The sequence below is a fragment of the Saccopteryx leptura genome, chromosome 5 (assembly GCF_036850995.1).
Source record: "Saccopteryx leptura isolate mSacLep1 chromosome 5, mSacLep1_pri_phased_curated, whole genome shotgun sequence".
Classification (NCBI taxonomy): Eukaryota; Metazoa; Chordata; class Mammalia; order Chiroptera; family Emballonuridae; genus Saccopteryx; species Saccopteryx leptura.
Window position 1 is genome coordinate 93286420 of NC_089507.1, and position 22344 is coordinate 93308763.

The following is a 22344-nucleotide window of genomic DNA, read 5'->3' on the forward strand; positions in this document are numbered from 1 at the left end:
GTTTATGTTCTGTTATATTCTTCAGAGCTCTGGATCAAAAGCCAATGGCAAATTGCTGGCCTTTCTGACTTAGAATTTAAAGACCAGCTCAGCTGAGAGATGAGACTTTACACAAATAAGAATGTCTTTAGCCTCTGACCCCTGTCTACCTAAAATCAGAAGTGATAAGGACCATTTCTTCAAAAAGAAAACTTGCTAGAACTTTATTTCTTTTTGCTGAAATGCATCTGGAGTTGCTACGTTTGTTTCTGAACAAATCTATCATTATTCACTGACCAATTCTGGTCAATGGAGCTGCTTACCCCACCACAAATTTCAACTATGTTCTTTACTGCATTTGTACTGTAGCTCTATTGATTCTGATAAGATCAAATTAAAACTTCCAGTCCAAGTATTGCCGTGTCACTAAAGTAAGATGATAAATTAGGTGTGCTATATGACTTTCTTTAAAGAGTTAGAGTCAGTTATTTCTTACTCTGTATCAGTCCTTGCCTGGTTTGTCTAGATTGTTTGACATTATTTGTCTCGTATATCTCTCAAAAAATTGTGAAATTAAATAATTTTTAAAGTATAATATTATTCATAGATCTAGATTTTTTGAAACAACAGGAAGTATTCTATCACAACTGTAACTTTGCAACTTTGGAACTGATTGCATTAGCCCCTTGCTTTAATTTTTTTTCTTGATCCCTTTGATTAAAAATAACAACCCCACAGCATTTCCTGGAAAGATCCGTTACACTGAATGCACAGCTCCCAAGATAAGGTAGCTCCTCCCTTTCTGTTGCCCTTGCTCAGATGTCCAGGCAAGCCTGTTGTCACAACGATGCCCTCAGATAGGGAATTAGGCTGCTTCACCACCCCATTCCCTTCATTGCCTATATGGCCACTTAGTACATTATATACCTGTCTCTCTCCCTCTAGAGGCCACTGCTTTGAGGACAGGGGTTTCACCTTAATGTTAGATTTCCCTTCCTTTCACCCCTTACCCTCAGTGCATGACACCATGCATTGTATAGACTTAGTGCTTAGTGTTTATCAACCAAATATGCATTTATAAAATTTTGAATTTGGAGTCAGATACCTGGTTTATTTCCTGGCTTGGTAACTATTAGACAATATGCTCTTGGGCCCCCCACTCTTGTTCTATGCCTGTGAGCAGGAGATTGTGGCAAGCCAGTGGAAGTATCTTAGACCAGGGGTCGGGAACCTATGGCTCGCAAGCCAGATGTGGCTCTTTTGATGGCTGCATCTGGCTCACAACATACATTTAATAAAAAAAATAACATTAAAAATATAAAACATTCTCATGTATTTCAATCCATTCATTTTCTTTCTTTTTTTTTTTTCCGAAGCTGGAAACGGGGAGGCAGCGATGCTCTGCCCATCTTAAGGCGTCGCTCTGCCACAATCAGAGCCATTCTAGTGCCTGAGGCAGGGGCCACAGAGCCATCCTCAGTGCCCGGGAAACTTTGCTCCAGTGGAGCCTTGGCTGTGGGAGGGGAAGAAAGAGACAGAGAGGAAGAAGAGAGGGAGGGGTGGAGAAGCAGATGGGTGCTTCTCCTGTGTGCCCTGGCCAGGAATTGAACCTGGGACTCCTACACGCCAGGCCGACGCTCTACCACTGAGCCAACCGGCCAGGGCTCAATCCATTCATTTTCTACCACTCATGTTCATGGTTGTGGGTGGCTGAAGCCAATCACAGCTGTCCTCCGGGACAACACCAAATTTTTATTGGATAATGCGTAACGTACACGGGTCGCTGTATGGCTCTCATGGAATTACATTTTAAAATATGTGGCATTCATGGCTCTCTTAGCCAAAAAGGTTCCCGACCTCTGGCCTAGATGATTCGCTGTTATGGCCCAGCTTCCAGGCTGCCCAGCTAGTTGTGTGCCTTGGGTGAGTCACTGCTGTCTTCAACCCCACTGGCTTCACTTGTAAAATGGAGTTCATATACTGTATGTCACACAATGGCTGTAATACTACTTTCATAGACTGCCCTGCTCCCCATCAAACAGTAAATCCATTAAGGTTGAGATATTTTTGTTCTTTTTTGGTTGTGATATCTCCAGTACTAGGACAATGCCTGGGATATAGTTAGTACTCAGTAGACAGGTCCATGACTGAATGAATGTATGGCTCCCCCGCAATCCCCATTTCACAGAACTTTGAAAAAAGTGAAGCATCATCTGAAGACTTCTGCAGGAAATAATGCCTTAAAACCCCCAAATTGTGTTTCTACTTTTCTTAATAGTTATTCTCTCACATGTATTTTTAAATTAATTTTAATAGGGTGACATTAATAAATCAGGGTACATATGTTCAGAGAAAACATCTCCAGATTATTTTGATATTTAATTATGTTGCATACCCATCACCCAAAGTCAAATTGTCTTCCATCACCTTCTATCTGGTTTTCTTTGTGCCCCTCCCATCCCCCAACTTCTTCTGTCCCCCCCCTATAACCACCACACTCTTGTCCATGTCTCTTAGTCTCATTTTTATGTCCCACCTATGTATGGAATCATACAGTTATTAGTTTTTTCTGATTTACTTATTTGACTCAGTATAATGTTATCAAGGTCCATCCATGTTGTTGTAAATGATCTGATGTCATCATTTCTTATGGCTGAGTAGTATTCCATAGTATATATGTACCAAATCTTCTTTATCTGGTCATCTATTAAAGGGCTTTTTGGTTGTTTCCATGTCTTGGTCACTGTGAACATGCCGCAGTGAACATGGGGCTGCATGTGTCTTTATGTACCAATGTTTCTGAGTTTTGGGGGTATATACCCAGTAGAGGGATTGCTGGGTCATATGGTAGTTTTATTTTTAGTTTTTTGAGGAACCACCATAGTTTCTTCCATAATGGTTGTACATTCCCACCAACAGTGGATGAGGGTTCCTTTTTCTCCACAGCCTTTTCAACACTTGTGATTACCTGTTTTGTTGATAATAGCTAATCTAACAGGCATGAGGTGGTATCTCATTGTAGTTTTGATTTGCATTTCTCTAATAACTAATGAAAATGAGCATCTTTTCATATATCTGTTGGCCATTTATATTTCTTCCTGAGAGAAGTATCTGTTCATGTCCTCTTCCCATTTTTTATTGGATTGTTTGTTGTTGAGTTTTATGAGTTCATTGTATATTTTGGATATTAGGCCCTTATTTGAGCTGTTATTTGAAAATATCATCTCCCATTTAGTTGGCTGTCTGTTTGTTTTGTTGTCAATTTCTCTTGCTGTGCAAAAACTTCTTAGTCTGATGTGATCTCATTCATTTATCTTTGCCTTCACTACCTTTGCCTTTGGAGTCAAATTAATAAAATGCTCTTTTATAACCAAGGTCCATGAGTTTAGTACCTATGTTTTCTTCTATGTACTTTATTGTTTCAGGTCTTATATTTAGGTCGTTAATCCATTTGAATTAATTTTAGTACAAGGGGACAAACTGTAATCAAGTTTCATTCTTTTACATGTGGCTTTCCAGTTTTCCCAGCACCATTTGTTGAAGAGGCTTTCTTTTCTCTATTGTGTGTTGTTGGCCCCTTTGTCAAAAATTATTTGACCATATACATGTGGTTTTATTTCTGGGCTTTCTATTCTGTTCCATTGGTCTGAGTGTCTATTTTTCTGCCAATACAATGCTGATTTGATTATCGTGGCTCTATAATTTGAAGTCAGGTATTGTAATGCCCCCAGCTTCGTTCTTTTTCCTTAGGATTGCTTTGGCTATTCAGGGTTTTTTATAGTTCCATATAAATCTGATGATTATTTGTTCCATTTCTTTGAAAAATATCATTGGAATTTTGATGGGAATTGCTTTGAATTTGTATATTGCTTTGGGTAATATGGTCATTTTGACTATATTTATTCTTCCTATCCAAGAACAAGGAATATTTTTCCATTTCATTGTATCTTTTTTGATTTCCCTTAACAATGCTTTGTAGTTTTCATTATATAAGTCCTTTATATTCTTTGTTATGTTTATTCCTAGGTATTATTTTGTTGTTGTTGCAACCATGAAGGGGATTATTTTTTTTAGTTCATTTTCTCCTGTTTCATTGTTGGCATATGGGAAGGCAGTGGATTTTTGTATATTAATTGTGTATCCTGTGACCTTGCTATATTGGTTTATTGTTTCTAGTAATCTTTTTGTGGAGTCTTTGGGGTTTTCGATGTATAAGATCATATAATCTGCAAACAGTGATACCTTTCCTTCTTCTTTTCCAATGTAAATGCCTTTTATTTCTTTTTCTTGTCTTATTGCTCTGGCTAGAACTTTCAGCACCACATTAAATAAGAGTGGAGAGAGTGGGCAACTCTGTCTTTTTCCTGATTTAAGGGGAAAAGCCCTGTTTTATGCCATTTAATATGATGTTAGATGATGGTTTATCATAAATGGCCTTTATTATGTTGAGATATTTTCCTTTTATACCCATTTTGTTGAGAGTCTTATACATAAAATTGTATTGTATTTTATCAAAATCTATTGATAAGATCCTGTGGTGTTTGTTCTTTGTTTTGTTGATATGGTGTATTACGTTAACCATTTTACATATGTTGAACCATCCTTTTGATTCTGGGATGAATCCCACTTGATCATGATGTATTATTTTTTTAATGTGTTGTTGTATTCGATTTGCTAGTATTTTGTTTAGTATTTTAGCATCTGTATTCATTAGAGATATTGGTCTGTAGTTTTCTTGTTTTGTGCCATCCTTGCCAGGTTTCAGTATGAGGGTTCTGTTGGCCTCATAAAATATGTTTGGAAGTATTGCTTCTTCTTCACTTTTTTTGGAAGACTTTGAGTAGAATAGGAACCAAGTCTTCTTTGAATGTTTGATAGAATTCACTAGTATAGTCGTCTGGCCCTGGACTTTTATTTTGGGGGAGGTTTTTAATAGTTTTTTTCTATTTCCTCCCTGCTTATGGGTTTGCTTAGGCTTTCTTGCTTCTTCATGACTCGGTCTAGGAAGATTGTATTGTTCTAAGAATTTATCAATTTCTTCTATATTGTTAAATTTGGTGGCATATAGTTTTTCATAGTATTCTACAATAATTCTTTGTATATCTACGGTGTCCGTGGTGATTTCTCCTCTTTTATTTTGGATTTTGTTTATATGAGTCCTTTCTCTTTTTTCCTTGGTGAGTCTTGCCAGGGTTTGTCAATTTTGTTGATCTTTTTAAAGAACCAGCTCCTTGTTTTATTAATTTTTTCTATAGTTTTTCTGTTCTCTTTTTATTTATTTCTGCTCTGATTTTTATTATTTCCTTTCTTCTGCTGGTTTTGGGTTGTCTTTGTTTTTCTTTTTCTAGTTCCTTAAGATGTGAAGTTAAGTGGTTTACTTGGGCTCTCTCTTGTTTGTTCATATAGGCCTGTAGTGATATGAACTTTCCTCTTATTACTGCTTTTGCTGCATCCCAGAGATTCTGATATGTTGTGTTGTTATTTTTATTTGTCTGTATGTATCTTTTGATCTCTGCACTTATTTCTTCTTTGACCCACTCATTTTTTAAAAGTATGTTATTTAATTTCTATATTTTTGTGGGTTTTTTTACCTCTGTTTTTGCAGTTGAATTCTAGTTTCAAGGCTTTATGATCAGAAAATATGCTTGATATAATTTCAATTTTTCTGAATTTGCTGATTTTATTTTTGAGGCCCAACATATGGTCAATTCTTGAAAATGTTCCATGTACACTATAGAAAAATGTATAATCTGGCACTTGGGATGAAATGTCCTTTAGATGTCTATCATATCCAATTGTTCTAGTGTTTCATTTAAGGCCAATATTTCTTTATTGATTTTTTGTTTGGATGAATGATCTAGAGCCATTAGTGGTGTATTGAGGTCTCCAAGTGTGATTGTATTTTTGTCAGTTTTTGTTTTTAGGTCAGTCAGTAGCTGTCTTATATATTTTGGTGCTCCTTGGTTTGGTGCATATATATTAAGAAGTGTTATGTCTTCTTGATTCAGTGTCCCCTTAATCATTATGAAATGACCATTTTTGTCTCTGATTACATTTGCTGTCTTGTAGTCAGCATTGTTCGATATGAGTATTGCTATACCTGCTTTTTTTGGATGTTATTTGCTTGGAATATTGTTTTCTAGCCTTTCACTTTGAATTTGTTTTTATCCTTGTTGCTCAGATGTGTTTCTTGTAGGCAGCATACAGTTGGATTTTCTTTTTTTAATCCATTCTGCTACTCTGTGTCTTATTATTGATAATTTCAATTCATTTACATTTAGTGTAATTATTGACACTTGAGGGTTTCCTATTGCCATTTTATATATTGCTTTCTGTTTTGTATCTTGTTTGATTCTTCTCTTTTGTTTTTCTATCATTTGTTTTTTTTGGGTTGTATTCCATACTTCTTTTTTTTGTTACTTCTTTTTTCAAGTCATGTGCTTCTGTGTTGCTTTTTTCAGGGGTGGTTACCATTAAGTAATGGAAAGGGTACCTATCATATTCATTGTTGTACACTATCTCATGAGTGCTTCTGCACTCCATCCTCCTTTGCTACTGTTAATCTTCATCCTCTCCCCCTTTTTTGTTTTTGTCATTATAGTTTAAATTTGATATTATTGTGTTCTTAGTGGAGCTTTTAATTGTGGTTCTGTTTTGTTTTGTTCTTTGTATCTGTTCAGAAAACCCCCTTTAGACATTCCTGAAGTGGGAGTTTTATGGTGATAAATTTCCTCATCTTTTCTTTATCTGTGAATGTTTTTATTTCTCCTTTGTATTTGAAGGATAGCTTTGATGGGTATAGTATTCTTGGCTGGTAGTTCCTTTCTTTCAGAACTTTAAATATTGGGGTCTACTCTCTTCTAGCTTGTAGAGTTTCTGCTGAGAAATCTGATGATAATCTAATGGGCCTTCCTTTATATGTTGTATTCTTTTTCCTTGCTGCCTTGAGAATTTTTTCTTTGTCATTGGTTTGTGCCAATTTCATTATGATGTGCATTGTAGTAGGTTTGTTGGGGTTAAGATAACTTGGTGTTCTGTTTGCTTCTTGAATTTGAGGCTTTAGTTCTTTCCACAGGCTTGGGAAGTTCTCATCTATTATTTGTTTGAATATGTTCTCCATTCCATTTTTTCTCTCTTCTCCTTCTGATATACCTATTATTCTTACATTGCTCTTTTTGATGGAGTCAGATTATTCCTTAGGGCTTTCTCTTTTTTTTTAATTTGTGAGTCTCTTTCCTCTTCTCTCTGTTGTGCCTCTAGTTGCCTGTCTTCTTTGTCACTAATTCTTTCTTCTATCTGGCCTGTTCTATTAGCTAAGCTTGTTACCTTGTTTTTCAGTTCATGAATTGAGTTTTTCTTCTCTGTTTGATTTGTTTTCATAGTTTCAGTTTCCTTGGTACTATATTCTTTGTGTTCATTGAGTTGTTTTTTGAGCTCCCTAAATTGCCTTTCTGTGCTTTCTTGTATATCTCTGAGTATTTTTAGGATTTCTGTTTTAAATTCTCTGTCATTTAACTTCAAGATTTTTAATCTATTAAAATTTTTTTCTATAGACTTTTCCTCATCTATCTGTGCTACATCTCTGTCTTTTGTATCCATGATATTCGATTTCCTTTTCCTTAATGGCATCTGAGGGTGGTTTTGTTAATAACACTAATAAGAATTAATAAAGAATATAAAATAAAATAAATTATTATTATTTTTTGAGAAAATATTGTGAAAAACTGAGAATTATATTGTGCTAAATGGAACAAAAACTATCTAGAACGGGGGGCCTGAGTTGGGGAAAGGGGGCAAAAAACGAGATAAGGACCCACAAAATGCTATAAGGAAAAAATTTGGATCAAGAATAATACAATTTGCTTGTAAATGATATTTGAATGAGAGATATAGTGAAAGAGACAAGAAAAAAACAAGAAAAGGAAAAAAATACTATTGTATTAAATGGAACAAAAACTACATAAAATGGAGAGCTGGGGTTGGGGAGAATGCTAATGAATTAAAAAGCAAAGTAAAAAGCACACAATATGCCACAAAGAAAAAATTTGAATCCAAAAATAAAATAATTTGTTTTTGAGTGAGGATCGAATTAGAGGAAAAGTGAAAGATAAAGAAGAAACCAAGAGAGAGGGAGAAAAAGGAAAATGGGAAAAGAAAGGGGAGACAGTTAAGGGTTTTGGAATGTAACCCTCATAGAGAGAAAGAAAAAAGAAAAAAGATATAGAAGAATGGAAAATGTAAGACCTATGGGTAATGAAGTTCAAGATGAAGAGAAAGGAATAAGACAAAAAGAGGATAAAAGGACCAAGGTGGAAGAAAAAAAATAAAAATGAAAAAAAAAATGAAAGAAAAAGTGGAAACGTTTATAAAAACTGTGGATTATTCTTGATTTTGAGAGGTTATCTTCCTTTTTCCTTCTTCTCTCTCTTCTTGGTCGGTGGCACTGTACCCCAGGCTCTGCCCCTGTGGCACACTTAGGTCGAGATTTGCAGTTGATGTGTCGCTATGGTATACTAGGCCTCAGTCTCGTTGGTAGTTGGGGCTTGTTAGTGTTTGCATGCTCCAACAATGGGAGAGTCTGTTTTTCTGGAGCCTCTCTCCAAATCTCTCCTTCCTGAACCAGCAGCCTGGTGACCCAGCTGTGAAGTGACCCTGCCACTGCCTGGAGCTTAAGAGGCCCTGAGAACTGGTAAATCCCTCCTTAATTTCCACTCAGCACAGGGCTCTCACTAAGGCTTTGCCAGCCAGAGCTGCCAGCATAATCAGGCAGGGCTGGGAGCCAATTGCTCTCAAGGTGTCTTTCTATGAGCCTCCAGGCATGTCCAGTATGCCTCAGCACTCTGTGGGGCCACTCTCCCCAGGCTTTTTGCACTTTGTAACCTGTATTGGCTGGCAGAAAGATGCCCCAGTCACTGCCTGCAGAACAGGAGGTTTTAAAAGCTGCAAGTCCCTCCTCCAGGTTTTTTTTAGAGCACAGCCCTGAGTATGAAAGCTGTGCTGACCTGAGCCACCAGTTTAAGAGGTAGGGGAGCAAGTTGACTTCTGTTCAGGCTTTCTAAGGTTCCCCATGTATATCTAGTTAAATTTGCCTTAGCATTCCATGGGATTGCTCTCTGCAGGCTTCTTCCTTGTTAAAAAGCCTATAGCCTAGCCTGCCCAACTTCTGCAGTGTTCTCTGAGGTCTGTTCCATAAGAATGTGTTTTTCACCCTGTATCTGCTGGCAAGAAGTTGCCCCAGCTACTGTATGCAGAGCAAGAGGCCCTAAAAAATATCATGTCTCTCCATTGGGTTCTCTTAGATTGCTGACCTTTGTTCAGTTTATGTGTATTTCAGATGCTCCTGGGATCGTTTTTCTGTCTCTAGTTGTTGAACTTGTTGAAATTTCAGGGAGAGATATAGGGAGCCCTCCTCATGGCGTCATTTCTCTGACGTCACTCCCTCTCACATGTATTTTAAGTACCTAAATTTCAGTAGCAAATATAGCTGTTCCTGACCATCACTGAGTGTTCATTGTTTCATTTTGAGATTGTCTCACATTTTGGTTTTATTGCAGGACTCAGAAGCTGGTATCGAAAAATCCAAAAAACCCTTATGAAGAATCAAACAGAGATGTGAGCGTTAGCAGACCTGCAGATAGAGAGGCTGGGATGTCATCCTGTCCCCAACCTTGGGTAATGTGACCAAATTACAGGAAGCAAGAAATTGTCCTTATATTAACCCCAGTTCACTTTTCTCTTGTTCTTCTGAAGTCAGAGAGACTGGATACTACTCTAACTTCCAGCAGGTGATAATGTTAGCTAACATCACAGTAACTGGGGTGGTCCTGGGCGGGTGCCATTGATTGGGAACTTTGGCCTCATTTAAAGTAATCCGACAGGCAACAATAGTGCCATAATTTAATGGCGCAAAAAACTTATGGAATATTTTTTTCTCATACAGTTTCTTCCTATAACTTAGATTTCAATGTGTATGTGAAAACTCTTTTCTGATTTTTAGGTGATCCCCTTTAGATGGATCTTAAAAACCCAAGGGTAGTCTCCTAACTGTTTTCTTTTTTTTTTTTTTTTTCCGAAAAAGAGAGACAGACAGACAGACAGGTATAGACAGACAGGAAGGGGGAGAGATGAAAAGAATCAATTCATAGTTGCGATACTCTAGTTGTTAATTGATTGCTTTCTCATTTGTTCCTTGACTGGGGGCACCAGCTGAGCCAGTGACCCCTTGCTCAAGCCAGCAACCTTGGGTTCAAGTGAGTGATCTTGGGCTTCAAGCCAGTGACTTTTGCACTCAAGCCAGTGACCACAGGGTCGTGTCTATGATTCCATTCTTAAACAGGCAAACTCATGCTCAAGCTGGTAAGCCCATGCTCAAGCCAGCTACCTCTGGTTTTGAGCCTGGGTCCTCAACATCCCAGGTTGATGTTCATTCCACTGTGCCACCAACTGGTCATGCTTCTTTTTATTTTTTTTCACAAACATTTTAAATCCCTGTCTACCTAAAATCAGAAGTGATAAGGACCATTTCTTCAAAAAAAAACTTGCTAGAACTTTTTTTTTCCTGAAATGCATCTGGAGTTGCTATGTTTGTTACTGAACAAATCTATCATTACTCACTGACCAATTCTGGTCAATGGAGCTGCTTACCCCACCACAAATTTCAACTATGTTCTTTATTGCATTTTGTACTGTAGCTCTATTGATTCTGATAAGATCAAATTAAAACTTCCAGTCCAAGTATTGCCGTGTCACTACTTCATCAGTAAAATAGTTGCCAGATTTAGCAAAAAAAAAAAAAAGAAAAAGTAAAAAAGACAGGACACTTAGTTCAATTCATACTAATACTGAAAGTTCAAAATTAAATTCAAATGCACCTAGGCATCCCTATATAGTCAAGTTTAAAATGCCGCACAGATCACCCACTTCACTAATCAATATTTGAACACTAGAGGGCACACTTAAGACAGGTTAAACACTTGAAATTTGAAATTTTTGTTTCCAGAAACTTGTCAGTGATCATGTAACTGGCTCACTATGTGCTGTTGGTATTAATTGTGGGATAGATGGTGGAAGAGGCTGGAATATATGGCAGGTCCATGGGGGATTGAAAGCCTGTGAGAAAAAGGGAAAAAGTTATTAAGTAGAGGCTATAGAGGGACAAAGGCACCTTTGGGGATCCTTCCCACATCATTTTGCCCACTTCCCAGCCTCCACCTCATGGGCATTCCCAGAGGCTAGCTTTCCTGTAGCTATGCTTTTTCTTTTCTTTCTTTTTTTTTTTTTTTAAATTTATTGATTTTACAGAGGTGGATGAGAGGGATGAGAAGTAGTTGCTTCACTCTAGCTGTTCATTGGTATATGCTTTGACCTGGCAACCCCAGGGCGACCTCAGCATTCCAGGTCAACGCTCTATCTGCTGCACCACCACAGACCAGGCTGTAGCTATGCTTTTAATTAACAAGTGATCATCTGTCTTCCCTGTTCTAAGTATTCCACATACACTTATTTTCTGATTGGACTTGAGTGTGGAAATACAGTAAGAAATGGGAATTCTAGCCTTACCCCCCCCCACCACCACCACCAATTGGCTGTCTAATTTTTAGCAGGTCACTTAACCCTGCTTCCTCTTCAGGACACTAAGGCATTTGGATTGTATGAGCTCTAAGATCCCTTCTGCCTCTAGGGATTCTACACGTCTGTGATTCTAGATGGACCTAGCTATAGAGAGGGCCTCAGTTCTTTTAGGCTTTAGGACTTTGTGGGTTTCTAAATTATCTCTAGATTGTTCTTGTCAGTCTGTATGGTATTTTATTCAGGTTTGGGGTAGCAAGTTTAATTTATCTGACTTAAATCATGGGAGAAAAGGAAACACACAATCTGTTTGTATCTTGTTTTGTTTTTGTTTTTTTCTTTTAAAGAAATCAAAAACACTTGTCATTGTTATAAGCAGCTTATTGGCTCAGAGCTGTGGCTGGTGGACTAGGGCTTCCAAGCTCAGTCCCCTCACTGTCATAACTGTCGCTGATGCCAACTGCCACTGCAGGTATCAGTGAAAGCAGGAGAGAGCTGAGCACCAAACTATGAGGAGAAGCAGCAGAAACAAAACTGGTTCTATCCGCTGCCATCCACATCTCAGCCCAGGATTCAGGGACCTATGTCCTCACAGAGAAACATGTGGTTGGAAAATTAGCAGTGCAGAGAGCTGAGTGTTGACTCAAGCTGGAAATAATGGGCATGTTTACATAAACAGTGGGTCATGTAGTAATTTTACAAAATGTTGCTGCAGAGAGACCATTAATGAAGAGGAAGGTGGTTAGTGTTGTGGAAAATAAGAGAATGGAAACATGTGTTCATCCCTGGCCAGTTGGTTCAGTGGTAGAGCATCAACCTGGCATGTGGAAGTCCCAGGTTCAATTCCCAGTCAGGGCACACAGGAGAGGTGACCATTTGCTTCTTCCCCCCTCCTCCTTTTGTCTCTCTTTCTCTTTTTCTCTCTTCCCCTCCCTCAGCCATGGCTCAATTGATGTGAGCACGTTGGCCCTGTACACTGAGGATGGCTCTGTTACGACCATGGCCCCAGATGAGCAGAGCATCGGCACCAGATGGGGGTTGCTGGGTAGATCCCAGGTGGGGTACATGTGGGAGTCTGTCTCTGTATCTCCCCTATACTTACTTTAAAAAAAGAAGACATGTGTTCAGAGGATCCACTCTTCCACAATCAACATTCCTCTTCCTAATCAACTCCACTCATCATTCCTTTCTATCCTTTTCTCAAATATAAGTAAAAGCAAGGTGTGTTTTTTTCTATTCCTTTTTCCTCATTGTATTTTTGAATTATGGGATCCTTCTTATGGAGGGCCCGTTTCTGAACCAATGGAGTTTGCTCAGTCAAAATTTTGGCCAGTCTTTCCTCTGAATCATTGATTGACAACAAACAAAAAACACTTTGCCAAACTACATCCTTTATCTGGAGCTGGGGGCACTTCTTTTCTTTCCTTTTGTCATTGATCTATTTTAACATCTAATTATCTGGAGTGAATGTGAGCCAGTGAACTCTGATCATTGCAAGTGCCACATCAATTGTGGATAATTCAAATATAATAATTTTGTTAAACAAAGAGAAATGTTTTTTGGGCCTGCCTTTTAGAATTTTGGTTCCCATGCAACTGTGCAAAAGAATTTGGTGGATCCCTGCAAACAGTAATTACACTATTAGTTATTACTACCCATGCATAACCCCAATTGCTCAGAATTTGGCAGAATGTTTAAATAAGTTTTCTTAACTGAATATACACACATTTGAAAAGTTTGAGCACATACACATATGAAATATTACTTTTCTCACCTATTGGCCATGCTTAGAACACTTATAGCTTCTTGAATTGCTTAAAGTATAACAGTCTCCCCCAGGGATTCATGATCCAAAAGTTGGGATTCTAGATTTATAATAGATTGTTCAGTAAAGGTATTGATAGGACCTCATTGCCTTAATAGAGAGTAACATAAAGTTCTGATTTGAAATTAAATTTCTCATTAGCCAGAGAAATAAATTTGACAGGGCCTTTCTTTTAGCTTTCACTTTCCATAGGATGAACACAAGGCAGCCACAGACTGATTTCATGCATGTTAAGATAATGTATGAACTATAACAGTGTTCTCTTTCTCTTTCTTCCTTTTATTCTCTGCAGTTTGTGGTTATAAAGGAACACCAGAATTTCAGAAATGGAAATCAACCTGCGGCCCCTCAAGATGGTCAGGCAACAGATGTTGGCCAATTTTCTTCCCTGGAGCCTGGTGAATGGCTATCTTTACCTTTATCCTGAACAATTTCCTGATTGTTAAAAGTCTCATTTAAGCACAGAAACAATAGTTACATTGGATAAGCTATATGAGCATCTGGGTTGTATTGGAATGCCATTGAGCTTCAGAGAGAGATATTTGGACCGAATTCCTGGCTTATGTGAGGTTACCATGGTCATTCAAAACTCTGGTTACATAGCAGCAGTCTGCTAGATCACTTGAGAAAGTACACGTTGAGTTGACTCATTATTTTGAATTAGGTCGGGTTTTTAGGTCATTCTTGGTGTTTGTGTTTATGTCAGTAGCTATAGGTATAATTACGGTGAAATTGTCAATAGCTCTAAGAGAACGTGTTCCATGTTTTAGTAAGAAAGTTTTCTGTAAATTAAGTTGATCAGGGGGTTCTCCCAGGGATCCAGGAGTATTCAAGTCTTGTAAGGGACTAGCCCTCAGCTAGATGTCTAGACATTGATGAAGTCCAGCCAGGCCACTGGGAGAGCGAGAGGCCACAAAAGTCAACTCAGGTCCTCAAGTTGTTCTAGAACTCAGTCTGCCTCAGATATAAATGGAGTTAGACACACTTTGATAAGAGTTGTATTATGATAAAATTTTTGGGATTCAGTCTCAGATATTAAAGTTCTGTTTCATAACCTAGAGAACAAGCCTGAATATGCTTTGCACCATAAACCTTGAGAAAGGTTCAGAAAACTTTGAGCCAACAAAAACAGTTCCCCTGCTAGTGTTTTTAGCTGCACTTATATTTTCTGGTATTTTCTCTTCACATATGTGCTTATTACCACAGTCTTCTCCTCAGATTTCCTTGTAGAGAGAATATAGGCTTCTTATTTTTAAAAATTACTCTTAATTTACCTCTTGTATATATGTTGACATGTAACCCAACTCAGTAGAACTTTCCTTCCTAATTTGAAGAAGACCCTGGCTATTAAGCTACACTTAAGAATTGACTATTAAAATTACAGTAAATATTATAGTGTTATATATGCTACTAGTATTGCTGTTACCTGGATAATGAAAACATTGAACATTTTCAAAAGGTACTTGGATTTTGTTATTAATAGCATTATTAAAAAGCAATGGAATATCTTATAAGTACATACTAATTTTTCTTGAAGAGCTAAAAACACATAATTCTTAGTTATAAAGGTAATCCATTTTAGAGGCACATATAATATAATTTTGCAAGTTATCCAATAGCACAGTGATTTGACCCGAGTATGGTTAAACTCAGAAAAGAGCTAAGGACTCAGCTGAATGAGTATTCAGGAATAGATTAGAATATTTCTGTTTTTGCTCACTCTACTGCAAACAGTTTGATCCATTCTCTGTGGGCCACTCATGTAACTGTCTCTTAACGTGAGTGATCACAGCCCCAGTCATGTCCAGCTGTCTCATAAATGCCTGTGGTGAAAGTGCCCAGAGAGATCGGAGGTGGGCAGACCGAGTGGGGAATAAGATAAAAGATCAAGACGGGCTCTTTGCCAATTCCTCCTCTGCTCCTGGAAAACCTATTAAAACACAGGCTGTATTAGTGGTGGGCCCACAGAACCATATTCATTGACCTCAGCCAACATCAGATGGTGCCAGTTAAGTGCAAAACCCCAGCAGAGGGGCAGAGCACCATGCTCAAGGGTAGGAGTGCAGGTGCGTTTCAAGCCTGAGCTCTGTTGTCGAGTCATTTATGGTCCAGATGGGGAGAGAGGAAATACACAGGGGAAGCTAAAGATCAATGTCAGGTAGCATAGTTCTTTGAGTCATCTCCACCAACCAAACTTACTATAATAAAAAAAAAAAAAAAAAAAAAAAAAAGGAACCAGAATGGTTTGGGAATTGTTTATTTTGTGCCATATATTTCAGGCTTTTTCTCCAGCCACTAATATTAGGGTCTCTCTTGCTGGAGATTGTGAATGATGTGAATTCTAAAATAATATTTTTTTGTACAGGATCAGTGCAGCCGACATCATGGAGGAAGGAGCCCCAGATGTGTATGGGCACAGAGCACGGCTGCGGCATTCCACCACCCAGTGGTAGTGGCTCTGGTCCCCAGAGAACGGAGTGCAGCTCTCCTCTCCCCTCCTGTGCAGCACGGCCAGGTGCTGTGGGTGTTGAGAAGCCCCGTTCTCTCTGGTCAGCTAACCCATGATGGCAACAAAGGGCCCCGGACACCCTGCATCAATTGGAACAGACTCGGTGAAAAGTGGAAGTTGAAGAAGAAACTGTTCATGTGGACAGTAATATTTTGTTTCAAAAAGTAGAGGAAAAATACAAATTTTGACTCCACAATCTTTACAACTAATCACCTGCTCAGCATCCTGGAAACAAATATGAATTGTGTTTTTGCTTCTTCCTTCAAGCAGTGCCATCACAGACTTTCAACTCTCTAGAAACCAGTGGGGACAGTTGTGCTTTATAAATTGTGCTGTCTTCAATAATCAGTACAGATAGATTCCCACCCCCTGTAGCCCCAGAAGAAATCTGGGGTTAAAGTGGGCAGTCATACTGGTTTCATCAGTTATAAAGAAACTTCTTTTATCTGGACAGCCATTTAGCTCAGTCTCACGAGATGGTTAGATTATTAAAATTACTGTTATAATACATTGCAGACATTTATCACTTATCATTTAACTTATCCGCATTGGCAATTTTGAAGAATGAATTATAAATTAATGAGAGATGTACTCAATTAGAACCTGATTTCTTCAGAATTAGATGATTTGTTTTTTCTATTTTAAAATCTTTAAATGAAAACATTTTAAACATTACCCAAAAGACTTCAGTGTTTCTCAGTCATTGCTATCCTCTCCCCCTCAGAAGTTGTTTCTAATGAAAATGGTAAATTTTCCCTTTATGTGTTTGTATACAATTTTTACTTATTTTCAAATATGAGATTGTAAGAGAATTACCAGGTTTATTTTCACTATGAACAGCAATAGATTTCTCCTAATTATTTAAATAAAATCACCATGAAATTTAAACCTTTTATTGTATACCGGTCAAGTAGTAAATTATAGTCTGTGGGCATGTTAGAGTTGAATCCAAATGATTCACCAATCTTGATATTGCTACTCCTTTTTAAAAAATTGAAATTTCTTAAACTTATAAAGTAAATTTTCACAAGGTGTTGTAAATAAGAATCATTCTTGCACACAGGCATTGTTATCATGATTTACACAACCTAACACAGAAACTGGGGATTGTCCAAGGCTTTGGGTTGTTTAGTTCCTGCATTAACTAGTCCTTTCATTCATCTTTTTTTTCTTTTTCTTCAATTCCTTGAACTTTGGTTATACAGGAAGTCAACATAAAAATGAAGTATATTGGCCCTGGCTGGTTGGCTCAGTGGTAGAGCATCGGCCTGGTGTGTGGAAGACCCAAGTTCGATTCCAGTCAGGGCACACAGGAGAAGCAACCATCTGCTTCTCCACCCCACCCCTCTCCTCTCTCTCTCTCTCTCTCTCTCTCCCCCCCCCCCCTCTTTTCTGTCACCCTCCTGCAGCCATTTGGTTTGAGTTGGCTTCAGGTGCTGAGGATGGTTCCTGTAGCCTCCACCTAAGGCGCTAAAAAAATTGCCACGGTTGCTGAGCAACAAAGCAACCCGCAGAGGGTCGCCCCCTTGTGGGCTTTCTGGGTAGATCCTGGTCCATGCGCATGCAGAAGTCTGTCTCCACCTATCCTCTCACTGAAATAAAATAAAATAAAAAATTTTTAAATGAAGTACATCTCTTCAAATGGGTACCCCTTAAAAATTTTGACAAAGATTTGGTGGTGGGAAGGATAACTTATATTAGTTAAATATTCACTATGACCCTTTCCCCAGTTAATTTAGATTTTTCTCTATTTAGTTTTGCTTTGATTTGACAGTTGATAACCCTAGAAAATCAGAAGACCTGTTTTTTATTTTTGAGTGAACTGACCTTGGAAGAACAATGGTCATAATTTCCCCAAATATAGGGAAATTATATTCCCAAGTGTGAATATTTTTTTCTTTCATAAGTGAGTACTTTTGAAGCTTTAAGGGTTTAGATTATATTTTATATTTTAGCACCTCATTCTCCTAGGATTTCAAAGATAACTAAAGAGATGACATGAGACCACAATAGCCCATAACATAGCGTTATCTTCGAACTAGAAAGTCCCTGTTTCCTTGGAGCTTTTCAATGAATATGCTACCTTCTGAACCAGGCTCTAACCCTAACTCCTTCCTTGGTCAGAGTAAAGAAAGAACTGCTTTGTAGTCTTCAGTCAACAAGTCACCATGAAAAGGTAGCCTCTTTCTTCTTTTTTTCTTTCCAAAATGTTTATTGTATTAATTTTAGAGACAGAGAGAGCAAAATAAAGAGAGGGAGAGAGAGACTGAAATACTCATCTGCTCCTATATGTGCCCTGACTGGGGAAAGAACTGGCAACCAGGATGATGCTCCAACCACCTGAGCTACCTGGCCAGGGTGGTAGCTTCCTTTCTTGTGGCTCCATGTCTCTACCAGAAATACCCTCCTTTAAACATTTATTTTTAGAGAGAGTATTTTCATCTACTTGATTTGCATATTTTCCAGACTGAATATTCTTATAGCCTAACATTTATGATTTCATTGTGCATAATGCCTGATTGTGATTCTGTTTGACTAAACATCACCGACTACATTTAAAATGAGCATTCTGCCCTTTTTTATCGCACCTAGTGAGTGCTTAGTATATACATTGCATTCTTTTGAAAGCCTAATGTTCTAGTTCCACCTGTTAGCCTTGATTCCCAACTGATATCTTTTTCCTGTGAATAAATGATTAGTGTGTGATAATTGAAAATATGTTAAAAGTACTACATAATAAATTCTTTAAAAAAAATCCCAACAACCCCAAACCCAAATCAAACACTGTGAGAAAGGAAAAATAGTCGATTAAAGTATGTGTGACAGGCAAGACTATATTGATTTTTTTGTTTTACTTTTTCTTATTGAAATCTTTAAATGAGAAGCACTTCTCCATATTGTTTCATCCTGAGCTCTTTAGCTCCAGGCATGCCTGAAGCAGAGCATTTTTGTGTTTGGAGTTTGACAAGGGTTTAGGTAGCTAGTAGTCATATGTTAGGAACCGCACAGTTCAATAGGAAAGTATGCAAATGATTAACATATGATTCAATACCATCACATATCTGGGACAGAAACTTTAGGAAGCATAGAAATTTCTACACAGAAAAACTTCCTAGTTGGTGGTGATTCTTCCCCACAACACCCCTACAGTGTATATTTGGCCCTCTGACATGGTTCAGTTTCCAAATCTGGTGGACCAGAAGCAAAGTTAAGATGTGCCTCACTCAACAATCAAGCCTTCAGAAGACATACTAAACTAAGAGCTGTAAATTATTTGAATTCTCATTTTTTTCATACTTTCTTCCATAATGGTTGTACTACTTTACAGTCCCACCAACAGTGTATGAGGGTTCCTTTTTCTCCACAGCCTCTCCAACATTTGCTATTACCTGTCTTGCTAATAACTGCTAATCGAACAGGTGTGAGGTGGTATCTCATTGCCGTTTTGATTTGCATTTCTCTAATAGCTAAAGAAGATGAGCATCTTTTCATATATCTGTTGGCCATTTGTATTTCTTCCTGGGAGAAGTGTCTATTCATATCCTCTTCCCATTTTTTTATTGGATTGTTTGTTTGTTTGTTGTTGAGTTTTATGAGTTCTTTGTATATTTTGGATATTAGGCCCTTATCTGAGCTGTTGTTTGAAAATATCATTTCCCATTTAGTTGGCTTTCTGTTTATTTTGTTATCAGTTTCTCTTGCTGAGCAAAAACTTCTTAGTCTGATGTAGTCCCATTCATTAATTTTTGCCTTCACTTCTCTTGCCTGTGGAGTCAAATTCATAAAATGCTCTTTAAAACCCAGGTCCATGAGTTGAGTACCTATGTCTTCTTCTATGTACTTAATTATTTCAGGTCTTATGTTTAGATCTTTGATCCATTTTGAGTTAATTTTTGTACAGGGGGAGAGACTGTAGTCCAGTTTCATTCTTTTGCATGTGGCTTTCCAGTTTTCCCAGCACCATTTATTGAAGAGGCTTTCTTTTCTCCATTGTGTGTTCTTGGCCCCTTTATCAAAAATTAGTTGACTATATATATGTGGTTTTATTTCTGGACTTTCTATTCTGTTCCATTGGTCTGATTGTCTATTTTTCTGCCAATACCATGCTGTTTTGATTGTCGTGGCCCTATAATATAGTTTGAAGTCAGGTATTGTAATGCCCCCAGCTTCATTCTTTTTCTTTAGGATTGCTTTGGCTATTCGGGGTTTTTTATAGTTCCATATAAATCTGATGATTTTTTGCTCTATTTCTTTAAAAAACGTCATTGGAAGTTTGATGGGAATTGCATTAAATTTGTATATTGCTTTGGGTAATATAGCCATCTTGATTATATTTATTCTTCCTAGCCAAGAACAAGGTATATTCTTCCATCTCATTACATCTTTTTCGATTTCCCTTAACAATGGTTTATAGTTTTCATTATATAAGTCCTTTACATTCTTTGTTATATTTATTCCTAAGTATTTTATTTTTTTTTTTGTTGCAATCGTGAAGGGGATTATTCTTTTGAGTTCCTTCTCAGTTGTTTCATTGTTGGCATATAGAAAGGCTATTGACTTCTGTATGTTAATTTTGTATCCTGCGACCTTACTGTATTGGCTTATTGTTTCTAGTAGTCTTTTTGTGGATTCTTTGGGGTTTTCGATGTATAGGATCATATCATCTGCAAAAAGTGGTACCTTTACTTCTTCTTTTCCGATATGGATGCCTTTTATTTCTTTGTCTTGTCTGATTGCTCTGGCTAGAACTTCTAGTACCACATTAAATAAGAGTGGAGAGAGTGGACAACCCTGTCTTGTTCCTGATTTAAGGGGGAAAGCCTTCAGTTTAGTGCCATTTAATATGATGTTAGCTGATGGTTTATCATATATGGCCTTTATCATGTTGAGATATTTTCCTTCTATACCCATTTTGTTGAGAGTCTTAAACATAAAATTGTGTTGTATTTTATCGAAAGCCTTTTCTGCGTCTATTGATAAGATCATGTGGTTTTTGTTCTTTGTTTTGTTGATATGGTGTATTACGTTAACCGTTTTACGTATGTTGAACCATCCTTGAGATTCTGGGATGAATCCCACTTGATCATGATGTATTATTTTTTTAATATGTTGTTGTATTCGATTTGCTAGTATTTTGTTTAGTATTTTAGCATCTGTATTCATTAGAGATATTGGTCTGTAGATTTCTTTTTTTGTGCCATCCTTGCCTGGTTTTGGTATGAGGGTTATGTTGGCCTCATAAAATGTGTTTGGAAGTATTGCTTCTTCTTCAATTTTTTGGAAGACTTTGAGTAGAATAGGAACCAAGTCTTCTTTGAATGTTTGATAAAATTCGCTTGTATAGCCGTCAAGGCCTGGACTTTTATTTTTGGGGAGGTTTTTAATGGTTTTTTTTATTTCTTCTTTACTGATAGGTCTGTTTAGACTTTCTGCTTCTTCTTGACTCAGTCTAGGAAGGTTGTATTGTTCTAGGAATTTATCCATTTCTTCTAGGTTGTTGAATTTAGTGGCATAAAGTTTTTCATAGTATTCTACAATAATTCTTTGTATATCTACGGCGTCCGTGGTGATTTCTCCTCTTTCATTTTGGATTTTGTTTATATGAGTTCTTTCTCTTTTTTCCTTGGTAAATCTTGCCAAGGGTTTGTCAATTTTGTTGATCTTTTCAAAGAACCAGCTCCTTGTTCTATTAATTTTTTCTATAGTTTTTCTGTTCTCTAATTCATTTATTTCTGCTCTGATTTTTATTATCTCCTTTCTTTGGCTGGTTTTGGGTTGTCTTTGTTCTTCTTTTTCTAGTTCCTTAAGGTGGGAAGTTAAGTGGTTCACTTGGGCTCTCTCTTGTTTGTTCATATATGCCTGAAGTGATATGAACTTCCCTCTTATTACTGCTTTTGCTGCATCCCATAGATTCTGATATGTCGTATTGTCATTTTCATTAGTCTGTATATATCTTTTGATCTCTGCACTTATTTCTTCTTTGACCCATTCATTTTTTAGAAGTATGTTGTTTAGTTTCCACATTTTTGTGGGATTTTTTTCCTCTTTTTTGCAGTTGAATTCTAATTTCAAGGCTTTATGATCAGAAAATATGCTTGGTACAACTTCAATTTTTCTGAATTTGCTGATGTTGTTTTTGTGGCCCAACATATGGTCAATTCTTGAGAATGATCCATGTACACTGGAGAAAAATGTATACTCAGTCACTTTGGGATGAAATGTCCTGTAGATGTCTATCATATCCAGGTGCTCTAGTGTTTTGTTTAAGGCCACTATGTCTTTGTTGATTCTCTGTTTGAATGACCGATCTAGAGCCGTCAGCGGTGTATTGAGGTCTCCAAGTATGATTGTGTTTTGTCAGTTTTTGTTTTAAGATCAATAAGTAGCTGTCTTATATATTTTGGTGCTCCTTGGTTTGGTGCATATATATTAAGAATTGTTATGTCTTCTTGATTCAGTGTCC

General features: G+C 37.4%; 1 protein-coding gene across 3 annotated transcripts in view; it reads left to right on the forward strand.

Annotated features, from left to right (window-relative positions):
* Positions 1 to 19045, forward strand: part of EGF (epidermal growth factor) — a 102936-nt gene extending 83891 nt beyond the window's left edge. The window contains exons 22-24 of one of the 3 annotated variants that reach the window (XM_066386940.1): positions 9534 to 9651; positions 13665 to 13770; positions 15738 to 19044. In XM_066386940.1, the coding sequence (XP_066243037.1) occupies positions 9534 to 9651; positions 13665 to 13770; positions 15738 to 15937 (424 nt within the window). In that variant the 3' untranslated portion in view covers positions 15938 to 19044. Of the gene's footprint in view, positions 1 to 9533; positions 9652 to 13664; positions 13771 to 15737 lie in introns of all 3 variants that reach the window. The other 2 variants (XR_010751701.1, XM_066386941.1) reach the window with 2 other exon arrangements.
* The last annotated feature ends 3299 nt before the right edge of the window (positions 19046 to 22344 follow it).